At 62.1% G+C, this 27917-nt stretch overlaps 3 protein-coding genes across 11 annotated transcripts; 2 read left to right on the top strand and 1 right to left on the bottom strand.

The window, feature by feature from the left end:
- The first annotated feature begins 217 nt into the window (after positions 1-217).
- SELENOO (selenoprotein O) lies at positions 218-10943 on the top strand. Its single transcript, XM_036311260.1, has 9 exons — positions 218-830; positions 2702-2905; positions 4028-4208; positions 4950-5080; positions 5420-5700; positions 8960-9110; positions 9879-10064; positions 10179-10335; positions 10434-10943. Exons 1-9 carry the CDS (start codon positions 262-264, stop codon positions 10605-10607), a joined length of 2034 nt encoding a protein of 677 aa, XP_036167153.1. The 5' UTR covers positions 218-261; the 3' UTR covers positions 10608-10943.
- Positions 5709-8960, top strand: LOC118657371. Its single transcript, XM_036311262.1, has 2 exons — positions 5709-8638; positions 8770-8960. Exon 1 carries the CDS (start codon positions 5951-5953, stop codon positions 6980-6982), a length of 1032 nt encoding a protein of 343 aa, XP_036167155.1. The 5' UTR covers positions 5709-5950; the 3' UTR covers positions 6983-8638; positions 8770-8960.
- On the bottom strand, positions 9443-27902 carry TUBGCP6 (tubulin gamma complex associated protein 6). 9 transcript variants are annotated; one of them, XM_036311256.1, is made up of 25 exons: positions 26853-27899; positions 25861-26024; positions 23442-23649; positions 20730-20903; positions 19535-19659; positions 18718-18781; positions 18501-18610; positions 18153-18244; positions 17917-18056; positions 17076-17225; positions 16556-16637; positions 16387-16475; positions 16023-16138; positions 15028-15166; positions 14686-14757; positions 13220-14513; positions 13002-13060; positions 12749-12899; positions 12488-12668; positions 12260-12401; positions 11999-12193; positions 11793-11925; positions 11499-11712; positions 11216-11415; positions 9443-11111 (listed from the first exon to the last, which is right to left on the bottom strand). In XM_036311256.1, the coding sequence occupies exons 1-25, from the start codon at positions 27591-27593 to the stop codon at positions 11020-11022; spliced, it is 5127 nt and encodes a 1708-aa protein (XP_036167149.1). In that variant the 5' UTR covers positions 27594-27899; the 3' UTR covers positions 9443-11019. The 9 variants fall into 9 exon arrangements, 6 of the variants coding, with proteins under 6 accessions (XP_036167149.1, XP_036167152.1, XP_036167147.1 ...); XM_036311259.1 differs by having other exon boundaries at positions 19535-19656; XM_036311254.1 differs by having other exon boundaries at positions 11999-12401; positions 26853-27900.
- Positions 27903-27917: the final 15 nt, after the last annotated feature.

The following is a 27917-nucleotide window of genomic DNA, read 5'->3' as shown; positions in this document are numbered from 1 at the left end:
GCCCCCTCTGCCCGCCCCAGCCCCGCCGCAGCCAGGAGACCCGCGCTGGTCCGGGACCAACAGCACAGCCTCCACGCATCTCCGTGATCCAACCGCAGAGGCGCAGCGACGGACGAGGTGACTAATCAGAATCAAGCTCTAGCGGGCGCGGCTCGCGCAGGCGCAGCGGCGGACACCGCCTCTCCGGAGATTGGGCAGCTAGGCGTCCGGGGCGGGGCTTCCTGTCGGGGCGGAGGGGTTTCCGCCGCAGCGGCGCCACTTATGGCCTCGCTCAAAGCCGTGCTCGGGACCTCGCTCCCGGTCGCCCGCGCCCTGTTGCCGCTCTTCGGGGGCCGCCCGCTGCCCGCGCCCTGCTCCACCTCGGGCGCCGCCATGGAGCCGGCGCCCCACTGGCTGGCGGGACTGCACTTCGACAACCGAGCCCTGCGCGCGCTGCCCGTGGAGACGCTGCCGCCGGACCCCGAGGGCGCCGCGCCCGCACCGCGGCTGGTGCCCGGGGCCTGCTTCAGCCGCGTGCGGCCCGCGCCCCTGCGGCAGCCGCGCCTCGTGGCGCTGTCGGAGCCCGCGCTGGCGCTGCTGGGCCTGGGCGCGCCGCCCGCCGACGCCGCCGCCCGCGAGGCCCGCGAGGCCGAGGCCGCCCTCTTCTTCAGCGGCAACGCGCTGCTGCCGGGCGCCGAGCCCGCCGCGCACTGCTACTGCGGCCACCAATTCGGCCACTTCGCCGGGCAGCTGGGCGACGGCGCCGCCATGTACCTGGGCGAGGTGTGCTCGGCGGCCGGCGAGCGCTGGGAGCTGCAGCTCAAGGGCGCCGGCCCCACGCCCTTCTCCAGGTGGGCGCCCCCGCAGGTGGCCTCGGGGGGCGGGCCCAGGCCCACGGGCTTTCCCCGGGTTGGGGTGAGATGTCACCCGGGACGGCGGACCCGTGGGTAGCAGCGTCTTGAAGGAACAGCCCGTGGGGAGGTCCTGAGGCCGGGACGAGGCGCTGGGCCCGGCCTCCTGTCCGGCTGCTCGCCCAGTGCCCGTCCCCTCTGGCCTTTGAGCCTGCAGCCCTGGCAGCTGCCCGTTTTCTGGTCTCGCAAACCGTCCGAGGACTTTGCGCGCAGGGAGCCTGGGTGACCTGGCAGGCGCGCGCACAGACAGGCTTCTCCAAATGCCAGCGGGGCCTGCGCCCCGCACCGCGCTGCGCACCGCCTGTCCGCCAGCCGCCTCTGTGCCCGCCAGAGGGACAGAGGCCTCGGATCTGCCTTCCAGGGAACAGTCCCCGGCACAGGCCTCCAAGCCCCGCAGGCCAGCCCTGCCCCGGGCGGGCGGGGGTGTGTCCCATCTGGGCAGCCTGACCCAGCAGGGCGCCTTCCCACAGCGTCTCCAAGAACTGACCAAAAAACGAGCTCCTAAGCAATATAGCGAGGTTACAAGATACAAAGTTGCTACACAAAAGTCAGTTACTATGTACCAGCAGTGAACAGCTGGGACTTGAAATAAAGAAGAAGCCTACATGCCCACGCTTATGGCAGCTTGGTTGAGAATTGCCAAAACTTGGAAGGAACCAAGGGGTCCTTCCGCAGGTGATGGAGAGAGAAACTGTGGTCCATAGACAGTGGCGAATTATTCAGCACGAAAAAGAAATGAGCTATGAGGCCACGAAAGACACGGAGAAACCAGTGCATGTGACCAAGTGCAGGCAGCCAGTCTGAAAGGGCTACTCTGTCAGATTCCAACTCTCATGCTCTGGAAAAGGCAAAACTGGAGACCATAGAGCAGCAGTTCTCAACCTGTGGGTCGTGACCCCTTTGGCGGTCGAACGGCCCTTTCACAGGGGTCGCCTAAGACCATCCTGCAGATCAGATATTTACATGACAATTCATAACAGTAGCAACATGACAGTTACGAAGTAGCAACGAAAATAATTTTATGGTTGGGTCACAACATGAGGAACTGTATTTAAAGGGCCAGAAGGTTGAGAACCACTGCAATAGAACGATCAGGGGATGGGGGAGGGATGAGTAGGTGGGCCATAGGATTTGAGGGCAGTGAAACTACCCTGAGACACCAATGGTGGGTACATGTCATTGTACATTTGTCCAAACCCAGAGAACAGAGGCCGCTGATGTAAACCCTGGGCCGGGGGATGCGGCCCCTGTGTCGGTACAGGTTCACCCGTCGGCACAAATGCCCCATCTGGGGGGGGTGTTGCTGGGGAGGCGGTGCCTGTGGGGCTGCAGGGGCTGCATGAGAATCTCTGCACCTTCCACTCCGTTTTGCTGTGAACCTAAACCTGTTCTGGAAAAAGTCTATTAACAATAAGAGAGGCTAAGTGTAAAGAAAGGTCAAAAGCATACATGGAATCGAGGTCATGCCCCACTACAAAGAGCACTGTTGTGTGTGTATTGTTTTTGTAAAACGAATAACGTAGAATTGCAGTTTTGTGTGAGTGTGTGTGTGTGTGTGAGAGACGTGACAGCAGGCTGGGTCCCGTGTGGGGCGTCCATGGGCCTTCGCTGCCCTTCACCTCCAGCTCCAGGCCAAGCGCTCACTCTGGCTCCAGACCTGGGACAACACGGGGGCTTGTCACGATATTTTGTGATGATGTCAGAGTGGCTGTGGGTTGTCTTTAAGTGGCTGTTGGCAGGCTCTGTTCCTGGCCCCGGCGTCTGCACTGAGCCCCCGCCAGCACCGCAGTGACCTCTGTGTTTGATTCCAGACAGGCTGACGGCCGCAAGGTCCTGCGGTCCAGCGTCCGGGAGTTCCTGTGCAGCGAGGCCATGTTCCACCTGGGGGTCCCCACCACGCGGGCGGGCGCCTGTGTCACGTCAGAGTCCACGGTCGTGCGCGACGTGTTCTACGACGGCAACCCCAAGCACGAGCCGTGCGCGGTCGTGTTGCGAATAGCCTCCACCTTCCTCAGGTACCGGCTCCCGTGGGCTGTGCGTGCGCTCGGTTACGGGCCTAGGACACACGCCTGTGCCCCTCGGATACACTGGGAGTCTGTGCCCTAGGACAGCGGAAGCTGGCTGTCCGTGAAGGAGGCCTTTGACCCACAGGCAGAAGGTACCGGGCGTTTTCAGGGTCAGGAGCCCCGTCCTGGGTGTGGACAGTCGTGCCCTCCCAGATTCCTTGTCCGACACTTGTTGCCGCCAGAAGGGATGGGATGGCAGAGGCCGTGGCGGCGAGTCCACAGGTGCCCCAGCATCCGAGAGGGTGCAGGGCCAGGCGGAGGAGGGACTGTCCAAGCAGGTGTCTGGGAAAGGCCACGACAGAGCCGGCTACTCCCTCAGAGTCTGACAGGAGCTGCCTGAAATCCTCCAAGAAAGTGGCCACGTGCAGCGTCATGATGAATAAGGGCTGTTCCCGGCCTGCCACGCCCGCGCCCCTCACACGCGCTCACTCAGCGGACTCCTCTCTGGCTCCATCTCTGATAGGAGCCTGTTTGTCCGTCCAGATGTCACTGTGCTGCCTGGCATCAAACCCAGTGTGTCAGGAGGTGGCTGTGGGGCCGAGCCAGCCCTGTATGTGTATGTCCGGGCACCCACGATGGCTCAGCAGTCACCAGGCCAGTCCCCAGAGGGCCCTCTTGTCCTCCGGGGATAGCAGGAGCCAGGACGGTTGGCCTCACCCTGGGAGACCCCTCGGTGGCACCACGGGCATTGTGAGCCATCACTCGGCTGTAGGGCCGGCCTGCTGCTGGCAGTCATCTGTCAGGACAACCACACGTCTCCGGGCATCCTTCACGGCCCAGGGGACACAGGCCTGAGCACCCACGGCAGATGTCAGTGACCACACGTCCTGGGTGTGGGTGGACGTGCACGGGGCCTTGTCCTGGTTGAGCTGGGGGCGTCCCTGGGCCTCCCGTCACGCGGGCTGTGTGAGCTGTGAGTGTGGCCAGAGCGAGCCTGTTGTGCTCGTACCACTGGTTGGTGGTTCGGACCCAGGTGTCCGCTGTCGGCGGCCGTCCGGGGCCAGGCCTCTCTCTCCTTTTCCCCAGGGGACGGGTCATGGTTAACCTGTGGAAACCCGGGCCTCCCTGCAGGTTCGGGTCCTTTGAGATCTTTAAGGCTGAGGATGAGCACACGGGCCGTGCGGGCCCCAGCGTGGGGAGGAACGACATCCGTGTACAGATGCTGGACTATGTGGTCAGCACTTTCTACCCTGAAATCCAGGCCACGCACGCCAGCGACTCCGTGCAGAGGAACGCTGCCTTCTTCCGTGAGGTGGGTCCTAGAGGTGCCAGGCCTGCCTGCCCTGGGTCAGCCCTCTTTCCCCCAGAAGTGGGCACCGGCCAAGCAGGTGTTGGGGGCCCGTCCTGCGCTGGTCACGCGAGTCTACTGCTGTGGCACCGTCTCCCTCCCTCAGCTCACACCTGCCATGGGCCATCTCTGAGCATCCGTTGTGCTGCCCAGTCAGTGCTTGGAGTCAGCCTCAGGGGAGGGTGGCACCTGCCGGCCAGGGTCTGGACACAGGGCGCTGGGATGTCTTGTGGGGCCTCTGCTCTCCCCGTGGCCAGCATGTCCTCGAGACGGCGTGGGGTGCCGAGCAGTGGACCTGGGGCATGAGCAGCAGGGCTGGCGGCTGCACAGACCATTTGAGCCTCCCTCCTGGGCAGCCCGTGGGCACGGCGGGCCCAGCACAGGTGCCTGGACCCGGGAGGGTTTTGCCTGACGATGTGGTAACTTCCTTGTTTCCACGTGGTCTTCCCGTTGGGCCTGAGTCATAGGGATGTCAGGCTTCCTGATTTTTCTGGTAAAAGTCCAAACCAGTGAGTCAATAGAAGTAGATGGTGTGTGTGGGGGCCAGGGCCCTCCCGAAGTCTCCTCAGGTTCTCCCATGGCCGAGTGCTGGTCGAGATGACAGGGTCTGTGCCAGGGCCCCTCGGAGGAGCACAGCTCGCCCCTGGGAGGGGAAGAAGGGCGGGAAGGGGGCTGGAGGGAGCAACCAGGCCCGTCCTGCCCCAGGTGACACGTCGCACGGCCCGGATGGTGGCTGAGTGGCAGTGTGTCGGCTTCTGCCACGGCGTGCTCAACACGGACAACATGAGCATTGTGGGGCTCACCATCGACTACGGGCCCTTTGGCTTCCTGGACAGGTGGGCACACCCCACAGCGCCCAGTCACTGGGCAGGGGAGGGGCCTGCGGGCCAAGCTGGTCGGTGTTCCCAGCAATGGAGTCCCCTGGAGGGTTTCGAGCTGAGAAAAAGCACTTTCAAAGGGTGCTCCCCCCTGGCATGCCCTGAAATGACTGAAGGGCAAGGCCAGGAGGCAGGCAGGACTCTGCTTCCCTGCTCTGGAGGTGGACCCGTCAGGGCCGGTGGCAGGAGAAAGTCGGGGACTCTGCAGGGTCCTTGAGCTAAGCCCGTAGGGCCAGGACTCCTGGGGGATGGCGGGGGAGCAGCAGCCACATGGGCAGCACCTTCTCCCCGTGGCAGGTACGACCCCGACCATGTCTGCAATGCCTCGGACACTGCCGGGCGCTACTCGTTCAGCAAGCAGCCTGAGGTGTGCAAGTGGAACCTGCAGAAGCTGGCCGAGGCCCTGGTGCCCGAGCTGCCCCTCGAGCAGGGCAAGGCCATCCTGGCCGAGGAGTATGACGCCGAGTTCCACAGGCACTACCTGAGCAAGATGCGCAGGAAGCTGGGCCTCGTGCAGGCTGAGCGGGAGGAGGACGCGGCGCTGGTGGCCAAGCTCCTGGAGACCATGCACCTGACCGGTGAGTGGGGCAGGTGCACACGCCGCCGTGGGCTCGGTAAGCGCTCTGCGGTGAAATATACGTGAGGCGAAGCTAACCTTTCACTGTTCCCCGGTGTGCACCCTAGGGGCGTTGGGTACATTCCACTATGGTGCAGCCAGCCCCACCATCCGTGTCCAGAACTGTCCATCTTCCCCAGTGAAACTGTCCCGTGAACACTGACTCCACGTGACCCGCGGGCACCCCCGTCCTGCTCGCTGTCCCCGTGACCATGACCCTGCGGGCCTCACAGAAGTGGAATCCCACAGCCCTGTGTGTCTGGCTGACATCGCGAGCACCGGGTCCTGCAGGCCCCATGCTGACCGAGGCGGAGGCCGCTGCGCTGTGCGGACGGCCCGCTGTGCTCAGCACCACCCGCCCATGCCGCGGGCTGGCTGGCCCTTGCGCTGCTGTGAAAACAGCCCAGTCCCACACTCGGTCCTGCACTCAGCAGGGGGCCCGTCGTGTGGACTGGCCCAGAGCTCCGGCTGGAGGGAGGGGAAGCGTCCTGTCCACCACCACAGAGCAGGCGGGACTGTGTCCTCATGCCTGTTTCCAGTTTGGGTGCTTCTACCATTTTGTGTCAGTTGAGACGACCACGTGGCTGTGCGCCTTCATTCATACCCTCAGTCTGTGTGAACTAGAACAAATGGCCACCAACGGGCCTCAGCCCATAGCCATGTGTCTCCGTTCTGGAGGCTGGAGGCCAAGATGGCGGTGCCAGCGTGGGGGCTTATTGGTGAGGCCGCTGCTCACTCACAGGTGCTGCCTCCACTCTGGGTCTTCATGGGCAGAGCAGGGAGGGTGGAGCTTTGTGTCTCTTCTCACAAGGACACGAGTCCCCCTGGGAGGCCCCACCCTCATGACCCGACTGCCTCCCAAAGACCAGCCCCCTGACCTCACACTGGGATGGAGGTCGCAGCCCCATGCGCTCCTGGGACACACCCTGCTGCTCACGGTGCCTGGCCCTTCGAATAGATGGACTTCGCTGGTGTCCTGGCACATTGTCCTGTCGCTTTCTTTCCTTGCAGTATCTGTGGCTTTGGTGTCAGGGCAGTGCCAGCCTCACAGAGTAAATCAGGAAGAGTTCCCTGTTTTTCAGAAGAGTTTGAGAAGGATTGGTGATAATTCTTTAAATATATTTTTTATTGATTTCAGAGAGGAAGGGAGAGGGAGAGCAACGTCAATGATGAGAATCATTGATCGGCTGCCTCCTGCACGCCCCCTACTGGGGATCGAGCCACAACCTGGGCATGTGCCCTGACCGGAAGCAAACCCAAGACCCTTCAGTCCGCAGGCTGGCTCTGTCCACTGAGCCACACCGGCTAGAGTGGTGGTTGACAGAACTCACCAGTGAAGGGTCAGGTCCGGGGCTTTTCTTTTTCGGGAAGTGTTAGATCAGGAATTCGGTATGTCTCCTTACGAGTTACAGAACTATAGGTTTTGTTTCTTCTTGAGTCAGTTGTGATTTGTGTTTCTAGGAACTTGCCCAGTTTCACCATAGTCATCTCATTTACTGGCATGTAATTACTCACTGTAATCTCTTAGTCTTCGGGTTCTGATTTCAGTTATTTGCATCTTCTCTTTGTCAGTGTAGTTAAGCTTATCGATTTGTTGATCTTTTCAGTTTTTCTGTTTCATTTCTCTCTGCTGTAATCTTTAGTTCCTTCCCTTCTGCCCACTGATCTTGCTTTGTTCTTTTTCTAGTTTGTTAGGTATGATATCAGGTGATTGATTTGAGGTCTTTAATTGATGTGATTGACACATGCCATGTTCACTCAGGTGCACACCACCATTTGATACGTGTGTATACGCAGCATGATCACGGTGACTCTAGAGAACACACAGTTACAAGCTGTTTTTGTGATGGGAGATCTTTTAAAGTTGGCATCCATGGTGTGCTCCTGTGTCTTTCTGCGTATTTTGTCATTGCCCTTGTGATTTCTTTGTTGGGCCCTTGGGTTATGCTGATTTCAACATTATTTGTGAAGTTTCCATTTTCCTCCTGTTTGTGATTTGTGGCTTCATTCCACTGTGGCTGGCGGAGATACCAGCAGCCCTTCTCACTGTACTAGAACTTGTCTGGTGGCCCACCGTGGTCTGTTGGGGAGCGTGTGGCCCCCACGGGCAGTGTTGTGGTCCAATGTGTTTACTGGCGTGTGGGGTCTGGGTCCTTGAACGTCCATCTGGACACCACACCCATTGCTGGACGTGGACATGACTGTTGGTTCTCCCTTCAGTTCGGCGGACGTTCACCTTGCACATCAGGAGCTCCCACTCGGTGTGCGTGTGGCCCTGTGTGAGGGGCATGTCCACGCCCGAGCACATCATACAGCTCCTCCCAAACCCCATTGCGTCTGACGTCAGGGTCACAGGTTATCTGCACAGGACACATTTCCCAACCTTTCACTCTCAACTTCATTCCAAAGTGAATCTCAGAGATGGTGGTGTAGTTGGATCTGTTTTTACGCCATCCTGCTAATCCCTGCTTGTTGATTGGAGTTTAACTCATTTACTTTGTGATTCCTGAGAAAGTAGCACTTCTGCCAATTGGCTATTTGTTGTCTGACACCATTTGCCCTCATTTTCTCCGTTGCTGCTTGTGTTTTGTTGATTCTTTGATAACACACTGAATTCATTCCCTTGTTTCCTTTGTGGTTTTGGAGGTTTTTTATTTTTATTTTTTATTGATTTCAGAGAGGAAGGGAGAGGGAGATAGAAACATCCATGATGAAAGAGTCATGAATCAGCTGCCTCCTGCAAGTCCCCCACTGGGGATCGAGCCCACAACCCAAGCATGTGCCCTTGATCAGAATCGAACCCAGGACCTTTCAGTTTGCAAGCCAACGCTCTATCCACTGAGCCAAACCGGCTAGGGCTGGAGGTTTTCTTAGGAGTTACGATGACTGTGTTCTGACAGGTCAGTCCGAGGACTGATGGCATCTGTTCTGCTGAGCCCTCTGCTGGGCATGTGTTGGGGGCGTGGGGACACTGCAGCTCCTGAGGCCAGGGGCCGACCCCAGTGCCTTCACTATTGTACCCATTTTACAGGTGAAGAAACTGGGGCTGGGGACCTTGAGGACTTGTCAGGTCAAGTAGTGGCTGAGGAACAGCTGGGCCTGACAACGCAGTGCGGCTCCCACCGTAGGAGGGTGTGGGTCAGTCTGTCGTAGGTAATACTGCAGGAGGGCAGCAGAGCCTGGCCTCCGCCTCCCTGTACCTGAACAGCTGCATGTTCCAGGTGCCGACTTCACAAACACCTTCTACCTGCTGAGCTCCTTCCCAGTGGGGCCCGAGGCTCCGGGCCTGGCCGAGTTCCTGACTGCGCTGACGGAGCAGTGCGCCTCCCTGGAGGAGCTGCGGCTTGCCTTTCGGCCCCAGATGGACCCCCGGTGGGTGCTCAGGTCCCGCTTCCTTGGAATTTGTTTCCAGAGAAGGAGAGACATTTAGAACAGAGCGTGTGAGGGCTGCACATCTGGGTGCTAACATAGTTGGCTGGACACCTGGGGCCCGGGCAGCTGCTCCCTTCCCAGGAACGAGTGGTGGTCAGAGGAAAGGACAGTGATGCTGACACTGGGTGGGGAGGCCCAGGGCCTGGGCTGGTGGGCTCTGCTCTCGGTGGCCCTCAGGTTTCCACTGGGCCCTACTTTCTGCACCATCTCCCATTGGGAAAGAGCACACATGTCCCTGGGGTGCAACCCACACTCAGGGCAAGACACGGGAGGCGTGGTTGTGCATTTTAATAAACAAGCCTGCAGGCTGATCAGAGAGGAATTTAATGCAGCAGCGCGGGGCCTCGGGACCCAGGGTGGACTGGCTGGCAGGACCTGTCTCTGACTGCAATGAACTTCTCCCAGAAGTCAGTGCCCTGCCCACCCCAGGGTCCGCCTGAGTCGGTCTGTAGCATCTCCTTGGTGCAGCTGTGCCCGTCACAGGGAGGGGCTGCTGAACAAGGGTGGCCAGCTGGCAGGTGCCCGTATCTACCTCACCCATGGGGCCTGGGCTCCCCTCAGCCAGGCTGTAGGGGGTGCAGCAGGGCAGGTGAGGCCATCCCTCCTCTGGGACAGTCGTCAAGGTGTGCAGCAGTCCCAGGCTATGGTCCACAGCCAGGTGGGGCGCTGCAGCCTCCTGGACACACTCAGAGCCGCTCCCCACCCCAGGCAGCTCTCCATGATGCTGATGCTGGCGCAGTCAAACCCGCAGCTCTTCGCGCTCATCGGCACCCGGGCCAACGTCACAAAGGAGCTGGAGCGCGTGGAGCAGCAGGCGCGGCTGGAGCAGCTGAGCCCAGCCGAGCTGCTGAGCAGGAACAGGGGCCGCTGGGCTGACTGGCTGCAGGAGTTCAGGTGAGTCCAGCCTCCCGTGCAGGTCGGCAGAGTGCTGAGCCGTGGAACCATCTCTGGGAACCCGATGGAGGGGGTGGGGAGCTGCAGCTGCTGCCAAGGGGCTTGTGGTTCTAGGACCAGGCTGGAGCAGGACAGGGAGGGCGCCGCTGACGAGGACGCCTGGCAGGCTGAGCGCATGCGTGTCATGCACGCCAACAACCCCAAGTATGTCCTGCGGAACTACATCGCGCAGAATGCCATCGAGGCTGCCGAGAATGGAGACTTCTCGGAGGCAAGGACCCGCCAGTCCCTCCTCTTCCCTGGGTCCCGCAGCAGGGGCTGGGCCAGGGAGGGAGGGGTCCCCAATAACCTCCCCTTGCTCCTCTCCAGGTGCGGCGGGTGCTGAAGCTGCTGGAGGCCCCGTACCACAGGGAGGGGGAGGCCGCTGAGGTCCTGGAGGCCGCTGAGCCTGAGGGGGCCGGCAGCACAGCAGAGAGGCGCCTCTCCTACAGCAGCAAGCCCCCGCTCTGGGCAGCGGAGCTGTGTGTGACGTGATCCTCATAACCGCCTTGGAGGCCGGGAGGCCCCCAAGGCCCCAAGTGACACTGAGTCCATGAGGCGGTGCCCAGCCAGCGAGCAGCCCCACACCCCGTCTCTCCATGAGGGCAGGGACGTCCAGTCAGGACCTGACCCGTCTCTGTCTGACACCGACTCAGCAGCCCAGCCCCCTCCCACCAGCAGCACGCTCCCCATAAAATGCTGCTTCACGCAAGGACAGCTCAGCAGAGGGACCGGACCCAGGAGGACACAGCAGCCACAACCCCCATGGCAGCCTGGGAGGACCGGCGCTGCCGGCTCCTGCTTCTGGGAGCCACCCCTAATAAACCAGCAGCTCCCAAGGCCCATCTGTGTGGTTCTACCCCAGCCGACCTGGGCCCGCCTGGGGCACCTTCACACGCCTGCACCAGGCAGCAGCTCAGGCGTCCTGGTAGTAGCTGTTGAAGTTGATGCGCAGCAGGAAGTCCTCCAGGTGGGGCTGGTAGCCTCGGTTCACCAGCTTGGTCACCACTATGGGGGGAGAGAAGGGGGCGGGTTGGGCCCTGCCTGCCCTCCTGCCCCGATGCCTGCTGGCAGCCCACCTGCCAGTGGCGGGGGAGGGGGGGATAGCTCACCTTTGAAAAGGAAGTGGGAGTAGTACTTGAAGGTGTTGTAGGATTGCTGCATGAGGGCAAAGTTGGGGTGCTCGGCGCCGTGGGGGCCACCGGCTGGGCCCCAGGGCTGGGAGATGAGCTGGCTGCGGAACTTGAGGACCAAGCTGAAGACGCTGTGGATGATGTTCATGACGGGAGCCGCCTTCTCCGTCAGCAGGCCCCTGGGGGGCAAGGGCGATGCCGCCGGTGGGTGACCCGGCCTCAGGGCAACCCTGGCGCCACGCCTCCCCTCTGCCCGCCTCACCTAAAGACAGCCTTGTGCAGGTACTCGGCATGGGCGCGCTGGATCTCCTCGAGGTCGCCCACCGTGGCCAGCCGGGCCCGGAACTCACACCAGGTGACGTGCAGGATCTGGTTGGCGATGTAGCCCTGGATGACCTTCACGAAGTGCTGCATCTCGTGTTTGAACAGCTGCAGCTGGCGGAACTGCACGGAGCCGGCGGCAGGGCTCACCAGAGCTGCGCAGAGGGATGAGCAGCTGCTGCATGGCCAACACGGGAAGCTGAGGGGCAGGGGCGTGGGCGTGGGCAGGCCTCACCTGTGCGCTTGAGGTGAAAACACACGTCCTTGAGCGTCCACATCATGAGCTTCAGCTGCAGCAGGAAGGAGAAGATGCCGCTGTACCTGCTCAGGCAGCTCTCGGTGATGACGATGTTGAGGGGCCAGTCAACCTGCGGGGGGCGGACTCAGCACACCTGGAGGCCCGGCCCGGCCCAGCCCAGCCACCCTTCCAGCGCTGCTGACCTTGTACCTGAGCTCCAGGCAGCTCAGCACATCGGGAGCGTTGGGGACGAAGGCCTCCGGCAGGAACTTGAGGGCGAAGGAGAGGTTGGCGGCGAGTGGGGAGTCCCCATGCAGGCTGTACTGCAGCGCCTTGCGCAGCACCGCGTTGAGCACCAGCGGGTTGAGGAGCTCCCCGGGCGTCTGCCCGGCGCCCAGCTGCAGGAGAGGAGGCAGGTCCCGAGGCCGTCCCGCCGCCGCCCCGGCCCCACCACGCGGGCTCACCTTCTCGAAGAGCAGGTCGCTCAGGGACTGCGCGAACTCGCCGTCCTCCATCAGCAGGAAGTGCCGCAGAGCCTCGAAGTGCGCCTCGAGCCGCAGTTCCACGAAGAAGTAGTCCACCGCCGCCTTGTTCACCAGGGACACGCTGGGGAGGGGTGGGTCAGGCAGGTGGCGGGGAAGCGGAGGCGGGGCCAGGAGGGGGGGCGGGGAAGGGGTGGGCGGGGCACTCACTGGGCGGCCAGCGGGGCAGTGACCGAGTGCTCCATGAGCACAGGCAGCGGCAGCAGCTCGCTCAGCTGCACCGCGGTCTCATCCGCGGTCTCCTCCGCGCCCAGCGGGCCCCGGGTGTCCTCGGGGAGGGAGAAGGCCCGAGGAAGCCCGTGGTGCAGCAGGCGCGCGACGTTAGGCTCTGCTGCAGGGACAGCACAGCTGATGTCACCCCAGGGGCCTCCAGGTGCCGCCCCCTCGCCCTCCCGCAATGCGCCCACTCACACATGGCCTCGTAGCTGTCCGGGTACTGCTCCAGGCGGTACTGCTCCACCAGGCCTGCCAGGTAGGCCTGCTCCCTGCCCTGGCACCTGGCCACTGCCCCCTCCTCCGCCCCTTCTTCCAGGCCCGGGCTGCTCAGGGAGGCTGCACGTTCCTAAGACAACCCAGCGTCACGACCATGCCACTTCCCTTTGTCCCAAAGAGGACAGGCGAGGCGTGGCCCCCCAACCCCGAGCCCCCCCTCCTCTGCCCTGACCTGTGGGCTGGAAGGCTGACGTGAAGAGCCGTCCTCGGTGTCCCCACTCCTCCCTGGGCCTGAGTGGCACAAATGGGCCGGGAGGGGGAGTCAGGGGCCAGTGCCTGCTATGGGGCAGCACCTCCCAAGTCCCAGGACAGCAGACTCCTCGCCCTTCCTCCTCCCCGTCCTGGACCCAGACACCACCAGCGACAGGACAGCTCTGCAGACCCACTGACCTGGCTCAGGGGTGCCATCTCCCACATCACTGGGTCCAGCCTCGGCACCTGGCAAGGCCTGGAGGCCACCTTCTTCCCCAGAGCCAGCCACCTGAGTGCAGGCGCCGACTGAGGCCGGTTCTGCCAGCAGCTGTGAGTCATGTTCCCAGGTAGGGCTCTGTGCTCCCAGGCTGAGGCCAGGCTGGGACACGTGGTCAGAGGGGCTCTGAAGGGGCCTGGGCGTATCAGGCTGGGTTTCCCTTGGGGGCGCCCCCAGCATCACCTGGGACTGAGACACATGCCCGTGGACGTTCCACCGTGGCCGAGAGGGCACCACATCCCACACATTCTCCCCCACCTTGATGCTGGCATCAGACACGTGTCCGTGGACGTTCCACCGTGGCCTTGAGGATGCTACGTCCCACATGTTCTCCCCCACCTTGATGCTGGCATCAGACACGTGTCCGTGGACGTTCCACCGTGGCCGTGAGGATGCTACGTCCCACACGTTCTCCCCCACCTTGATGCTGGCATCAGACACGTGTCCGTGGACGTTCCACCGTGGCCGTGAGGATGCTACGTCCCACACGTTCTCCCCCACCTTGATGCTGGCATCAGACACGTGTCCGTGGACATTCCACCGTGGCCGGGAGGGGGCCATTCCAGAAGCATAGCCCCCTGTGAGAATACCACCCTCAGACACATGCCCAAGAGGCTGCCCCATGGCCTGGCTACTCCCCTCCTCGGGGAGGTTATTCCTGGGTGGGCATGGGTGTGGCAGAGCCACCTGCCCATCCGGGACACAGGTGTCAAGCCTAAACTCGTGAGTGTCCCCCCACAGCTGCAGCCCCTCGCAGCCTAAGCTGCCTCCCATAGTCTGGAGGGACCCTGGGGCCGAAGTGACCAGAGCTGGCCTCAGGACAGTTCTGAAATCGTACTCCTGTGGCCCCGAGCAGCCCGTGCCCACTGTGGCTGACGAAGCAGAGGCGCGCAGATCTGAGCCGATGGTCTGCAGGGCCTCCTCCAAGACAGGAGCCACCCCAGCGTCCCCAGGCTGCTCAGCACCCTGGCCTGTGGGCAGGAAATCTTGGATACTGAGGCCTGCAGAGAACAGCCCTGGACCCTCGGCCTGTCCTGGCTGCAGGCCTGCTCCCAGCTCTGAGCCGCTGCAGGCCCCCAGTGCTGGAGGCTCAAGGGGCTGTGGCGTCAGCTCCCTTGGCCGGCTTGGGCCATCCCAGGCAGCCACGTGCTGCTCTGCACACCCAGGATCACAGCTGCCACCTCCATCGGGGTGCCCAGGGCCCAGAGACGAGGCCTGAAACACAAGAGCATCGTTGGTCCCCTGGTTATCTAGCTCTATCCCCAAATTCCGTTCTGGGGACTGTGGGGACACAGGACAGGCACCCTCTGTGTCCCCTGGGCAGCACAGGCCTGGGCCCCCAGCTCACAGCCCACGTGACATGCCCTGGAAGTGCCCTGCCCCTCACCTGGGAGCATGCACTCGGGAGCACCGCCGGCGGCTCTGGGGGCCTCCCCTCAGATGTGTCTCTCAGCATGGCCTGAAAGTCAATTCCAGGGCGTGAGGGGGCAGCTGTGCAGGTGGAGCAGACCTGACCCCCGCCCCGAGCCACCTGGCCCGGAGCCTCAGCACTGAGACCACAGGGCTGTGCAGCTCGCCTACAGACCGCCCTCACAGCCCCTTCCCAGCCGCGTCTCCGAGCAAGGGAAGGGAGTTACCATCCCTTCCCCAGAAGGGCACGCAGGTCTGCATGAAGTTTCAGGGGGTCCTGGAGCCCCTAGAGCCCAGGGCAGAGTGGCCCATGACACACCTGGATGTGCTCCTGATCTTCTAAGAGAAAGCGAGCCCGTGCGCTCGCCAGCCTGTGCCTCTGGACTTTCCACAGCGCCTTCTGCTCTCGACGAGCTGCCTCTGCAGACAACTTGCTATAATGGTCAACCAGCGCCTGCCTGAAGCCACATGCAGAGAGGACTTGTCACCACTCACCCCACACTGTCCAGCTGCTCCCCTTGGGGGGGTTCTCCTGACAGAGGCCCGGGCAGGTGGTCTGCACACCTGGCACCTTCCCCTGCCCCCAGCTGGTCCCTCTGCACCCCCACAGCTCCTGCAGGGGCCTCACCAGCTGGCTGTTCTGCCCATGCTGAACGAACACCAGAATGCGCCTCTGCACTGTCTGAGGCAAAGGGCCCTCTGGGGGCAACTTCCCTTCCTCAGCTGCACAGAAGGAAGGAGAGTAACTTCTACCCACATGCACGCGCGCGCACACACACACAGACGTGTGCGTACATCACTGGCTCCAGGGCTCAGCTCTACAAACTATCTGAGGTCGGGCCACCAAGGCCATGAGCAGGAAGGGACAGCCCCTCCCACAAAGAACCCCTTGAGAGGCCACTCTGCTCCCAGTTCTTCCCCTGGGCTTTGGGGGACTCAGACCCTGAGGGTGGGACAAGTCTGACACAGTAAGAGACCGACTGTCGGATGCTGTGCTGGACAAATGCCCAACTCTGTCAGGCTAACAGGCTTGAAGTTAAACAGACGAGAGGCAGGGTCAAGCCAGCACGATCTGCCTGGACGCCAACCCACACACACCACCCAGCAGACGTTCTGAGGCTGAGGACACACGAATGTGCCCATGTCCACCTCCGGGAGCACTGAGGCCAAGTGGGTGCTCGGAGTCAAGACAACTACTTGGAAGTTTTCCAAATAAAAAGTAAACCGACCATCACCAAGATCAAACCAGTCACAGGGCCTGCCGTGCCCTCACCAAGGAGGGTCAGCCGAGTGCCACCCCCGCAGCCACCCTACCTCGCCTTCCTCTCCAGCTGCTCCTCCAGGGCCTGCAGCCTCCGTGCCCTGTCGCGGAGTTCCCGGGCGTAGCTGAAGTCATCGTCCAGCTCCTCCTGCCGGGCCGCCCGGCGTCGCTGCGTAACACCCCGCGTGCAGCCTCAACGGCTGACCCCGGCCCTGCAAGCCCCCCGCCCTGCAAGCCCCGCCCCAGCACCCGCAGCCTCAACGGCTGACCCCGGCCCTACAAGCCCCCCGCCCCCAGCACCCGCAGCCTCAACGGCTGACCCCGGCCCTGCAAGCCCCCCGCCCCCAGCACCTGCAGCCTCAACGGCTGATCCCGGCCCTGCAAGCCCCCCGCCCCCAGCACCCGCAGCCCACCCACCTCCTGGTCCTTCACGAACTGCTCTTTCAGCCTCTGAAACTGCTCTCGCTTCCGGGCGTCCAAGGCCATCCGCTCAGACATCTGCCGATCTGCATGGAGACAGCACTGTCCTGAGGAGCCCCCACAGGCAGCCGCCAGCATCCCAGAGGGGGACCCGAGCCACACGCACCGCTCAGCGCACTCAGGACCCTGGAGGCCGCTTCTCGGGCCTGGACGATTAACTCTTGCTTAGCAATCTCCGTTCGTAATTCCTGGAAAAGACCAGCGGTGACCACAGCTCCCCTCTCTGCCCCTCCCCTGGGCTGGAGGACCTGCAACGGGCTGCTCAGGCCCCAGGTGGACTCCCCCAGGGACAGAGCCCCAGCTGTGAGGGCTAGTGCACCCCGCCCCCCACCGTCCTGAACAGTGACAAGACTGGCTCCTGTCGGGGCAGCTGGCAGGGTCTTGCACGGGATCTGAGGCTGAGACCCCAGGCCTGAGTGTGTGCCCTGGAAGGGACCAAGGAGCTCGGAGTGACGTCCTTCAGGGATGGAGGCCCAGCTCCCGGAGAAGAGAGGACAGAGCCCCTGCCCAGACACACCCCCAGGACAGAGAACGCGAAGGGCAGCACCACGTGCACATCCCACACTCAGCACCCCTTGGAGCGGAGGAGGGTGTGAGGGAAGCCCCCAGGGCGATGGTCCTCAAACCTTCTCCTCCTTGCTGATGGAGCTGTGGCGTGCCACCCTCTCCATCCGCCCCACGTAGATTGCACAGTCCTTCTCAATCTCCTTCAGCTCCTCAAGGGAGAAAATCACCGAGATCCGGGGCACGGGGACATCGGACCAGCAGAGATAATGCTGCAACAGAGGGGACACACCGGGAGCCCAGCTGACGCATGCGCACACCCAGCTCTGCTTCCCTGCTTGTCACCCACATGGGCAGTTCACTCCTTAACCAAGGGGATGGCATCCCCCGCGGCTCCGAGGTCACATCTGGCCCCACACTGGCGCCTGGTCAGCCTCCACACAGTTCTGGTCCCTGGAAGCCCCAGGCCCACCCGGCCAGCACCTGCCACTGCTCAGACATCGGGCAGCATTCCTCCAATAGGCTGCTCGTCCACCCACACCCACCGCCGCCCTGGGCCTTGGCCACATGGACGTTGGCACAGGCCTCTGTCCAAGCCTCTGCCCCAGACACAGCTCCCTGCACCAGCCTGTCCACCCTCCTGCAGCTGCAGCCCCTCCCCACCCGAGGGGCCGTCTCCCACGAGGACGGGGGGGGGGGGGGGGCCCTGCCCCTCGGCCTCAGAAAGGCCTTTGCTTTCCCTCCCATCTGTGAACACGGGCCCGGAGGCAGGAGCCCCTCATGGAACTCAGGGGACCCTGAGGGAGAAGTCACCACGGTCCCAGCTCCAACGTGCTGACCCAGAGATAAGGACAGATGGCCTGTCACGGGGGACAGGTCTGGACCTCAGCTCTGAGAGGCCAGAGGGACGAGAGGCAGGGCGAGGAGAGCATGAGTGGCGAGCATGGGGGCCTCCTCACTCACCTGAGGGCAGCAGAGCTTCAGCAGGTTGATGGTCTTCCCGCAGACGTACACGTCGTGAGCGATGTGCTTCAGGAAGGCGGGCACACAGTCCCCCGCCTCCTTGGAGATGAGCACGTAGCCGTGGGTCCAGTAGGACTTATCTGAGTGGGACGGGACACACGGCTGGCCTGCATCCAGGACCGCCCTGACCCCCCGGGCGGCATGGAGGCCCAGCCCAGCAGCCAGCCACCACCTACCTCTGAAGCCCAGGTAGTCCTGGTTCACCTGGATCATGAACTCGCCATAAACGTCTCTGAAGACCCCACTGTACACCCAATCATAGATGAACCTGCCAGGGTGGGCGGGCCAGTAGTGAGGTGGGCGGGGCAGCCATGGGGTGGAGGGGTGTGCCCAGGGAGCCCAGTCCAAGCCCTGACTATGCCGCCCCCTCCCCATCTAACATCCCTGCACTCAGCAAGTGTGGGACAAGGGAATTCAACTCAAGAATCTGCGGAGACTGAGTGTGGCCCCTCCCCGCCCCGTCCCTCCCCGCCCCGCGCCTCGCCCCACCCCACCCCGCGCCCCGCCCCGGGCCCCACGCCCACCGAGTGTAGGGCTCACAGCTGGTCTTGAGCAGGGAGAGCAGCACCGGGTAGTGCTCGTTGCTGCAGTTGTCCAGGGCCTCCTGGTAGAGGTAGGAGAGCAGCTTCACGCCCTGGAGACAGCCAAGGGTGGGGCTTGACGCATTCGCACGGCAAGGGGACCTGCAGCCCGGCAATCACACCCAGCCTCGCCCTCTTTCCTGGATCCCGCGCGACTCACAGTGGGGAAAGGAGCCCGGGACTCTCCTCCGCAGGTGCCCACACCACAGAGCTCAGCCAGGTACCTAGACAGGCCAGGTGAAAGCAGGTGCTCAGAGCCCAGGCTGGGGGAAGGCAGGTGAGCAGAATGTGCCCAGCCCTTCCCGCCCACCTTCACCCTCTGGCTTTAACACCAGCTGCCCCTCAAGGATCTCAGACCTCAGCGCCTGTGGGCCCCTCCACGGGCACCCCATGCACCTCCCCTCCTCCCGCTCAGCCAGGGCTCCCGTCACTGAGTGCTGACCTTTCCCGCACCTGGGCTCTGCCCTGAGCCCCTCCTGTACTCCCACCACCTCACCAGGTGGCCGCCTGCTCTGGCCTAGATGATGCTAAGCCCCGCCCAGACCCCTCGCCCAGGCCCCTCGCCCTCTCCACCCTGGCAGTCCCTGTGCAGCACAGTATCCCCGCCCACCTCCCTGACTGGCCCGTCTCCAGCCCTCGGGGCCTCCGCCCTCCTCCCCTCGGCCTGGAAGGCCTCCTCTCCACTGAGCTCACCTCCCCAGGCCCCCAGCCCTGCACCCCCTCTTCTCCAGCTGGCACCTGCCGGACAGACGCTCATCTGGGCTGGCTAACTGGTTCCTGAGTGCCCTTCAGGCGGGAGCTCCCACCATGGGAGCCGCGCCTTTTCCCAGCACCAGGGCCCTGTCAAGCCAGCATCACACACCCAGGCCCAGCACCTGAGGAACTCGGCTGGGCAAGGACTGTCCAGACACCTACCAGGAGGGCTGTTCTCCAGGCCACACCCAGCCCCCCACGCTTGTCCGCTGTGCTGTGCTCACCTGAGCTGCCGGCCCAGCTTCTTGAAGAGAAAGCCGATGGTGAGGAGGCTCAGAGTGGGCGGGGTGGAGAGGACACACGCCCGGTAATACTGCAGGTACCTCCTCAGGCCGCTGGTGAAGGCCTGCTGGACAAGAGGACTGAGGGGGCGGCTGGGCACACAGACACAGCCGCGCTCGGGGCTGGAAGGGTCACTGGTGCTGGGAAAGGGCTCTGCTGCCACCCCCTCACCCTGGGCTCCATTTCCCAATGGGCACCTGTGGGTCCCACCCAGGCACCCCAGCCCAGCGGGAAGCTAGGACCGAGCCCTCTGCAAATCCTGTCCCTGCAGCCGGGACCAGCCACACCAGGAAACTGGGAAGTGAGCCTGGGGGTCCTGGAAAGGGGCAGGCACTGCACACAGGCTGACGCTGAGAGCGTCTCAGGGACACATGGGCACTGTGCGTGCTGAGCAGCATGGCCCCAGCTCAGCTCACGTCTTTGCAGGACCCACCAGAACCAGTGTCCATCCCCACCAGCGAGGAGACGGCGGGCCTGCCCTCATGTCCCAGATGGCGGGGCAGTCTGCCTGGGGCAGCTTCCTTCTGCCCCCCACCCCTACCCCTTCTCCATGGGCCCAACTACACCTGAACTGCATCCTGCCACCCCGACTACCCCCTGCAGTACCAAACCATGAGGGAACTCGCAGCCCAGCCCCACTGGGCCTGGTGCCCTCCTCCTCTGCCCTCCTCCTGGCACTTCTGTCAGTGCTCCCAGAATGCCCCACTCCGCTGGATGCCTATCCCTCCCTTGGAGCTGCACTGCTGTCCTGGGGGCTGTACCCAGCGCAGGGGCAGCTGGAAGGCTTTCAGGGAGACCTGGTCCAGCCCCAGCTCCTGGAACTCAACTCGCCAAATAAGGGAAATCCACTGTGTTGATCGCATAAGATGCACCAGGGACCCGGTGGGGAACAGCAGCCTGGGCCCAACCACCCCGCCTGGTACTGCCCAGGCCCCCAAATGTGGGCCACACCCGCCTCCCACTATCCCAGGCTCCCAGTAAAGTGACGCTGGTGAAACCCCTGTTCTTGAAGAGTGACCGTCAGGTTCCAGGCGTGACAGGAGACAGGGCTCCGTGGTGGGGCAGCCCTGAGGCCCTCTCCCAGCTCCTGTGCACACGGCCGGGGAGGCTGCACGCCTCACAGGAGGCCAGGCCCACCTGGAACACGAGGCCCTTGCTGCAGGAGGCGTCCAGCACGGGCTGCAGAGAGAAGTGGCTCAGGCGTGCGTAGTGGGTCCCGCACTCGGCCACCTCCGAGAGGAGGCTGCTGATGCTCTCGGGGGACGTTCCCGACACGTGGATGCCCCACTTCACCATGAAGGCCTGAGTCGGCTGGAAAGGGCAAAGAAGGGGTCACTGAGGCCAGATGTCCAAGACCCCTCCCCCCATGCACCCAACCACGGCTCTGCCCAGAGAGCGCAAGACACACAAGCAGGAAGTTCCAAGGCAAAAAGCAGGTGGCCACCAGGCATACTCCACCCAGTGGTGCACACTCCCTGGCCACACTGAAGAGCACACGTTTAAATGTCAGGCCACCTGCGGGAGGTGCGGAGACAGGGCGCCCTTCACACCACACGGAAAGAGCAAGCGAGCAGCCTTCTCGGAGCACAAGCTTCAGAAGAGGCCGTCGGAGCCGACCCCAACTCCTGGGTCAGGTCAGAGGAATCATGGACAATGCAGAGCTTCTGCCCAGCACGCTCCCCCCTCACTGTCTGCAGCCAGAGAAGGGAGACAGCCTGAGGGGCGCTGGCAGCACCGCGAGGGGCGCAGCGATGCGCGTCGAGGACACGTACAGCCCAAGCGCCTGCGTCAAGAACACGTCTCATCATAACTGCACTGCACACCGCAAGCAACTGGAAAAAGCAGCGGACTGAACCCAAAGCAGAAGGAAGGAAATAAGGTGAGAGCAGCGGGAAAGAAAATGGACTGGAAACAGTAAAAAGAACCATGAAAACAAAAGTTGTTTCTTCGAAAAGGTCAACAAAGTCAACAAACCATTAGCAGGACTAAGAAAAAGATGACTTAAAGGAGAGAAGAGGCAAAGTGCTAGAATCAGCAAGGACAGTGGGACATACCACTGATTCTACAGAAATAAAGAAAACACCATCGACAACTCTTAGCCAACAAATTAGATAACCTGGATGAAATGGGCAAATTCCCGGAAATATACAACTTGCAAAACTGCCTCAAGAAAAAAAGGAAACTCTAACTTGCCCTCTGACGGGACACCTGTGCGGGAAGTCCCGTCCTGAGCCCTGAGCGCACATGCCAGCTGCACAGCGAGGCTGCCAGCAAAACACGAGACCAGGCAGCCCCATCGGCAAAGTTCCTTTTAGGAACCCTGGGGACCTAGATAACGGTCCACCTGAGCGACCCCAGCTCTCCCTTCCTGCACCCTAATTCCCACCCTTATGTTTTAAATTCACCAATAAAGAGTGAACCCACAAAACCTGAGGCACCCCTACCCTCGACCCCAATGGAGGCAGAGCCCCCAATCCCCTTCCTCCTCCTCTCTCCCCCAAGACCCTTGCTGTGTGAGCCCCCCCCCGCCCCGAGACCAGCAAAGAGTCAACGTTGTTCTTCGAAGGTCCCCGGCAGTTTCTTGCCGAGGTGTGTCCTGAAATCCAAGGAACGACAGGGCCGTCCAGCCACAGCCCGGCCAGGTGCGTGGGGGGGTGGGGGGGGCTGCCACACGGCAGTACAGGCCGGTGGGTGCCGCAGGCATCCCCAGCAACCTCACTATCCACAGGCCAGACCAGCACACCTCCCAACACATTAAGATAAATGTTGGGTGTATTTTGCTATAATTTAAAGAAAAGCTACAAAATACCTCCCCAAACAATAAAGCCCCAGGACCAGATGGCTTCTAACAAATAATTAAAGAACTTATGTGACTGTTCTCAAACTCTTCCAAAAACTGAAGAGGAGGGAAGAGTCCCTAATGCTAAGGGGCCAGGACTGTCCCAAATCAAAGTCAGATAAACATATCACCAGGAAAGAAAGTACAGGCCAAATCCCTGTGAACATAGATGCAAAGTCCTCATTCAAGTACTAAGGCACCGAATCCTGCAGCACATTAAAAAGACGATGCTTGTCCTGGCTGGTTTTCTCAGTGGGTAGAGCATCAGCCTGAAGACTGAAGGATCCTGGGTTCGATTCCGACCAAGGGCACATGCCCTGGCTGCGGGCCCGATCCCCAGTAGGGGGTGTGCAGGAGGCAGCCAGTCAATGATTCTCTCTCATCACTGACGTTTCTTTCTTTCTTTCTTTTTTAATTGATTTCAGAGAAGAAGGAAGAGGGAGGGAGAGAGAGAGAAACATCAATGATGAGAGAATCATTAACCAGCTGCCTCCTGCACGCCCCCAACTGGGAATCAAGCCCACAACCCCAGCATGTGCCCTTGACCGGAATCGAACCTGGGACTCTTCAGTCCGTAGCTCAACACTTTATCCACTGAGCCAAACCGGCTAGGGCATCACTGATGTTTCTCTCTCTCTCCCTCTTCCTTCCTCTCTGAAATCAGTAAAAATATTTTTAAAAAGACGATGCGCCACGATGAAGGGGTTCATCTCAGGAATGCAAGGACAGTGCACACGGAAATCAATCGCTGTGACGCGCAGTCAGAATGAATGAGGGCAACGAACATCTTACTCTTGTTCCGTCTGTAAAGGACGTTCATAAATGAGCAGTTTTTAGGACTGAAATGAGAATGCATCCCTGCCGTTGCCGCAGAGCGGCTGCAGGCCCACCGGCCTGGCGCTGGGGCTGAGGCCATCCGCTCCCCACACCCGCCTCCTCCTGCCCTGTGGAGTGCTCGGGCAGCGACAGCCACCGGCCCTGTGCTGGCGCAGTGACCGAGTGCCCCTTACCTGGCAGAGGGGAAACGTGGCAGACGTGACCCCAATCAAGACGTTCAGCACATCCTTCACCAGCTCGCACTCCTGCACCAGCGCGGGCGGCGCGGCCTGCGGGAGGCGGCCCAGCACCTGCAGCTCCCCTCGGCACAGCCTGCAGAAGCTGTCGAAGGCGTCCCTTCCCGCCTCTGTGAGGTAGGGCTCTTCTCTGTGGCCAGGGGGGCTGTGGAGACAGAGCCACGGGCACCTCAACTACACGAACAAAAGGCAGGAGAAAGTGACTCAATACGACACAATGTCTCAGAAACACAGAGAAACACAGAGCGGGTGTGTGTCCGACCAGCCACCAGCCTCCCCCTCAGCTCTGTGGGCTCGGCTCCGCTGCGCTGGGTCCAGACAATCCACACAGAGTCCCACCCCAGCACCCACTGGGCCCACACGATGGTCCTCAGGACGACCGACACTCACACCGTAGCTTGATCTTAAAAACAAGCACAAGGCTTACACGCCCGTGTGCACAGCAGCACGTGCGCAACAGCCCAAAGGTGGAAGCAGCCCGAGTGTCTGTCCACCGACTGGTGCGTGGACTAAAACACACGGGGGAGTATTCAGCCTGCAAAGGAAGGGCGTTCGGACCTGCGACCACAGGCCCCGATGAAGCTACACTCAGTGAGATAAGCCAGACAAGGAAGGACACATCCTGCAGATCCCGTACAGGAGGCCCCGGGGTGGCAGCTCAGAAGGTAGGATGGTGGTGCCAGGGGTTGGGGGAGGGATGGGAGTGAGTGTGTCATGGGGACAGAGTTTCAATTTGGAAGATGGAAAGTTCTCGAGATGATGGTGGTGGTGACTGCACAATAACGTGAATGTATTTAATGCCACTGAGCTGTACACTTAAAAACGGTCAGTGGGCAAGTTTAAGTTATGTGCATATTACACAAAGGGTGGACAGAGCGGCCTCATGATTTTTTTTTTTTTTTTTTTTATGTCAGAGAGGAAGGGAGAGGGAGAGGGAGATAGAAACATCAATGATGAGAGGGAATCATGGATCAGCTGCCTCCTGCACGCCGTCTGCTGGGATCTAGCCCGCAACCGGGGCACGTGCCTTGACTGGGAATCAAACTGTGACCTCCTGGTTCATAGGCCGACGCTCAACCACTGAGCCACGCCGGCCGGGCCAGCACAAAGCAGACACACTGGGTCTTGAGAGTGTGGCTCTGGGCACTGGGCACAGGGCACCACCAAGGGCTTTGCCTCACCCAGCACAGTCACATCATTAAAATCAGCCACAGACACGGTACATTGAAAAATATTCCTTTGAAAACCAACAACCTCTCCTGGAAAGTATGAAAAAACTATCTTTTAAAACCACTGGAAAAGGTAATTTCTTAGTAAACAGAGGCCAGGAATACAGGCCTTTCTGAAACTTTTCTTCTCACTTGTAACACCTGACCAGCTCTTTTCTCCTCTTCCCCAAAGAGCCTTGGGTTTAGGTCTAGCAACTCAAAAAGTATCCACGGGCTCCAAGCTGCTGGACATTCCAACTTGCGACTCCGAGGGCAGGGGGAGCACACGGCTCCTGCCCCACTCCTGCAGGCTCATCCCCACTCCACTGTGCCCCCCGCCCCCGACTCAGAGCCAAGGGAGAAAAGCCAAGCAAGAACCTAAATCCTCCTCACCCCCACGGAGGACTCAGCCCGGCAGGAGGAACCGGCTTCCCCAGAAGGGGCGGCACCTGCAGACCAACCCTCAGGGAGACTGGTGGGTCTGCCAGAGGCCCGGGGCAGGGGCAGAGCTGACAGCCTAGGAGCCGTGCGGGGACAGCGAGCTCTGCTTCTGGTGGGGACACAGCTTCCTCAACAGCCACGGCAGGAACCGACCAGGGGGCTGGGGTTTAAATGGAAACAGGTTCTAATGATTCAGCAAGTGAAGCTGCGGGAAGGGCCTCCGTCCCCACTCCGGGAGGTTTCGAGACACAAGCACAAGCAGATTCAGAGGCCCCTGGGCCCGGCTGAGTGGTGACCAAGGAAACACTGCCGCCACCACAGTGACCAGCCCAAGAGCAGCGCTCCCCTCCTTCTCGACGTGGGCAAGAAGAAAGCGCCCTCGTCAGCACCCCAGCCCTGACCGCACCCGCACACCTCAGACTGGAACCCTGTGGTAAAGACGTGAGCTCGGTGCAGGCAGCTCTGCTCCAGCTGGGAAGCGGGGCCTGCAGAGCGGCCAGCACCGTGGGAGCCTCCGTGAAGCTGCAAGTCCTTGCCCCGCCCCCAGCGTGTCTCTCAACTCCCAGAACAAAGGTGATTTTGTGCACCAGGCTGACTGAGACTCCCCGGTCCCCAGTCCTGCCACAGCGGCTTCTGCCAGTAGCCACCCGGGCTCCCTGGGTAAAGCACACTCGCGTGCCGGAGGGGGCAGGCCAAGGCGCACGTACCAGCCGACTTGCTCCCAGCACCTCCGCTTGCTGGCCTCGTAGGTGAGCACCGCGTCCCAGGGGTCGATCTCCGGGGTCATGCCATGCTCAGACTGGGAGTCGGGAGTCAAGTTGGATGCTGACTGGAACCCTTCATCTTCGGACGGATCCACACTCTGAGGCACCTGGAGACCAGGTCGAAGGAGAAAGCACCACCTGTGCCTCTGGGTCCAAGTTCCCCCGTGATGGGAATCCCAGGACCTCACACATTCACTCACACAGGAAAGACCTGACAATGTTTGCTGCTCCTCGTGAGCTCGTATGCACTACACAGCGCTTCCGCCCCCACTACATAACTTAAGAAATTAACTTACTAAGGTTCTCAATTTCCAATTTCACACAACATGTCAGCCTCGATGTAACTCACAGTGAAACACATCCGCCCTGGAAGTTCCAGTTTGGGGGAACCAGCATAAGATCAGACCAGAGACGGAAAGACGTATGCGAACCAGTGTTCAGCGTCGTGCGTGTTTGCAAATGACCTGCTAGTACAGGTCTCGTAGCACGGGAACGAGTGAGCAACGAAGTGCGTCTCTTCCTTCGGGGACCCTCGTAAACCACAAAACACACAGCCCAGTGATGTATGCCAAAGCCCAGGCACAGGTGGGAAAGGCACATGAAACTGCAGGTACAGTACGAGCACACACTGTCTGCCACATGTGGCTATGGAGCCCTTGAAACGTGGCTTATGTGACCGAGGCACTGAACGTCTTCTTGCACTTTAAGCGGCACCTCTGAGGGCAGAGTAACGCCTGAACAGCACGCCCTGTCGTGCCTGCTTGGGCCTGCGGCCGGCAGCGGCGTCCTGGCCCAGGGGTGGGCAGCAGCAGCAGCAGCCCGGCCTCCCACAGCTCAGCCCCCAAGTGGCCTGGACTCCCTTCGCGTGACCGAAGGGCGGTCAGGGAGGCCTTTCCAAAGGCCCCGGACGCCGCAGGCAGGAGGGCGGCACTCACCTTGATGGCCAGTCCAGAGAGGTCTGCGCTGTCCGGCACGGGGGGCAAGTCCAGCCGGACGTCCATGTCGTAGGTGCGACTGTGCACCAGGGCTCCGAACAGCGAGACGCGGGTGTCTCTCTCGAACCTGTCCCCGCCGGGGTCGCCGTAGGAGAAGAGCCGGGCCGTGGGCAGGCCGGTGCCCGGCGTGGCCTCCATCACCTGAAGCGCCTTCTGGATCGTGTCCTGACACAGGTACTCCTCCCGGCGGATCAGAGCCTGCACGTCCATCTCGAACGCGCTCAGGTCGTAGCAGTCGTAGCCGCCGTAGGGGACGTTCCTCCCCACGTGCTTGTTGTTCAGGAAGAGGTCCCGCCGGCGGGGCAGGACCTGCGGGGGCCCGGTGCCCGCCAGCTGGACCAGCAGGTCCAGGGCCGACCCCACCTCCCCCAGCGGACAGCGCGGGGCGGCTTCCAGCTTCTCCACCAGCGCCTCCAGGCGGTCGGCCTCGGGCCCCAGGCCGCCCACCCGCAGGTCGAAGGACAGCATGAGGACCCTGTTCTTCACCGGGAGGCGCGGGCGGCCCGGCGGCGGCCTCGGGGGCTCCTCCTGGAAGAGGTGCGCGAAGAGCGCGTTGTAGGCCGCCCGCTTGAGGCTCTGCTTGGCCCTCCGGCGGCTCAGGCCGCGCGGGCGCAGGGGAGCCGGGGCCGCGGGCAGGAGGGCCTCGCACAGGTCGTCGAACAGCTGGGTGATGCTGGCCATGCCCGCCCCGCTCGGCTCCCCGGGCCGGACAGCCGCGGCCGGAGGCGCAGAGCTGGAGCTGGAGCGGGGCCCGTCAGCACGCACCCGGAGGCCCCGCAGAACCGTGACAAGACGACGGAGACGCGAGCGGGCGGCACTCGGTGGACGCTCCGGCCCCGCACGCTCCCTCGGGCCCGAGAAGGGCGGCCGGGAGAGGCGCCGCCCGCGGAGGGGGCGCGGGGCCCGGGAGGGTCCGCGGGGTCGGGCCAGACGCAGAAAGGAGCGCGCCTCCGCAACTCCCGCCGCCGCGCGTCACCGCCGCGCGTCCCGCAAACCCGCCGGGGG

This window comes from Myotis myotis, unplaced genomic scaffold, assembly GCF_014108235.1.
Source record: "Myotis myotis isolate mMyoMyo1 unplaced genomic scaffold, mMyoMyo1.p scaffold_m19_p_54, whole genome shotgun sequence".
In the NCBI taxonomy this organism is placed as follows: domain Eukaryota; kingdom Metazoa; phylum Chordata; class Mammalia; order Chiroptera; family Vespertilionidae; genus Myotis; species Myotis myotis.
This window is presented reverse-complemented; position numbering and strand designations above follow the sequence as displayed.

What these genes read in the sequence shown, in the direction of transcription:
- LOC118657371 (XM_036311262.1), top strand. Translation starts at nt 5,951, where the DNA reads ATGACCCTGCGGGCCTCACAGAAGTGGAATCCCACAGCCCTGTGTGTC.
- TUBGCP6 (XM_036311254.1), bottom strand. Translation starts at nt 27,593, where the DNA reads ATGGCCAGCATCACCCAGCTGTTCGACGACCTGTGCGAGGCCCTCCTG. An exon ending in AAGCTGGGCCGGCAGCTCAG is followed by an intron (nt 18,782 to 19,534) that starts GTGAGCACAGCA and finishes TGGCCTGTCTAG; the next exon opens with GTACCTGGCTGAGCTCTGTG. An exon ending in GGTCCTGAGTGCGCTGAGCG is followed by an intron (nt 16,476 to 16,555) that starts GTGCGTGTGGCT and finishes GTCTCCATGCAG; the next exon opens with ATCGGCAGATGTCTGAGCGG.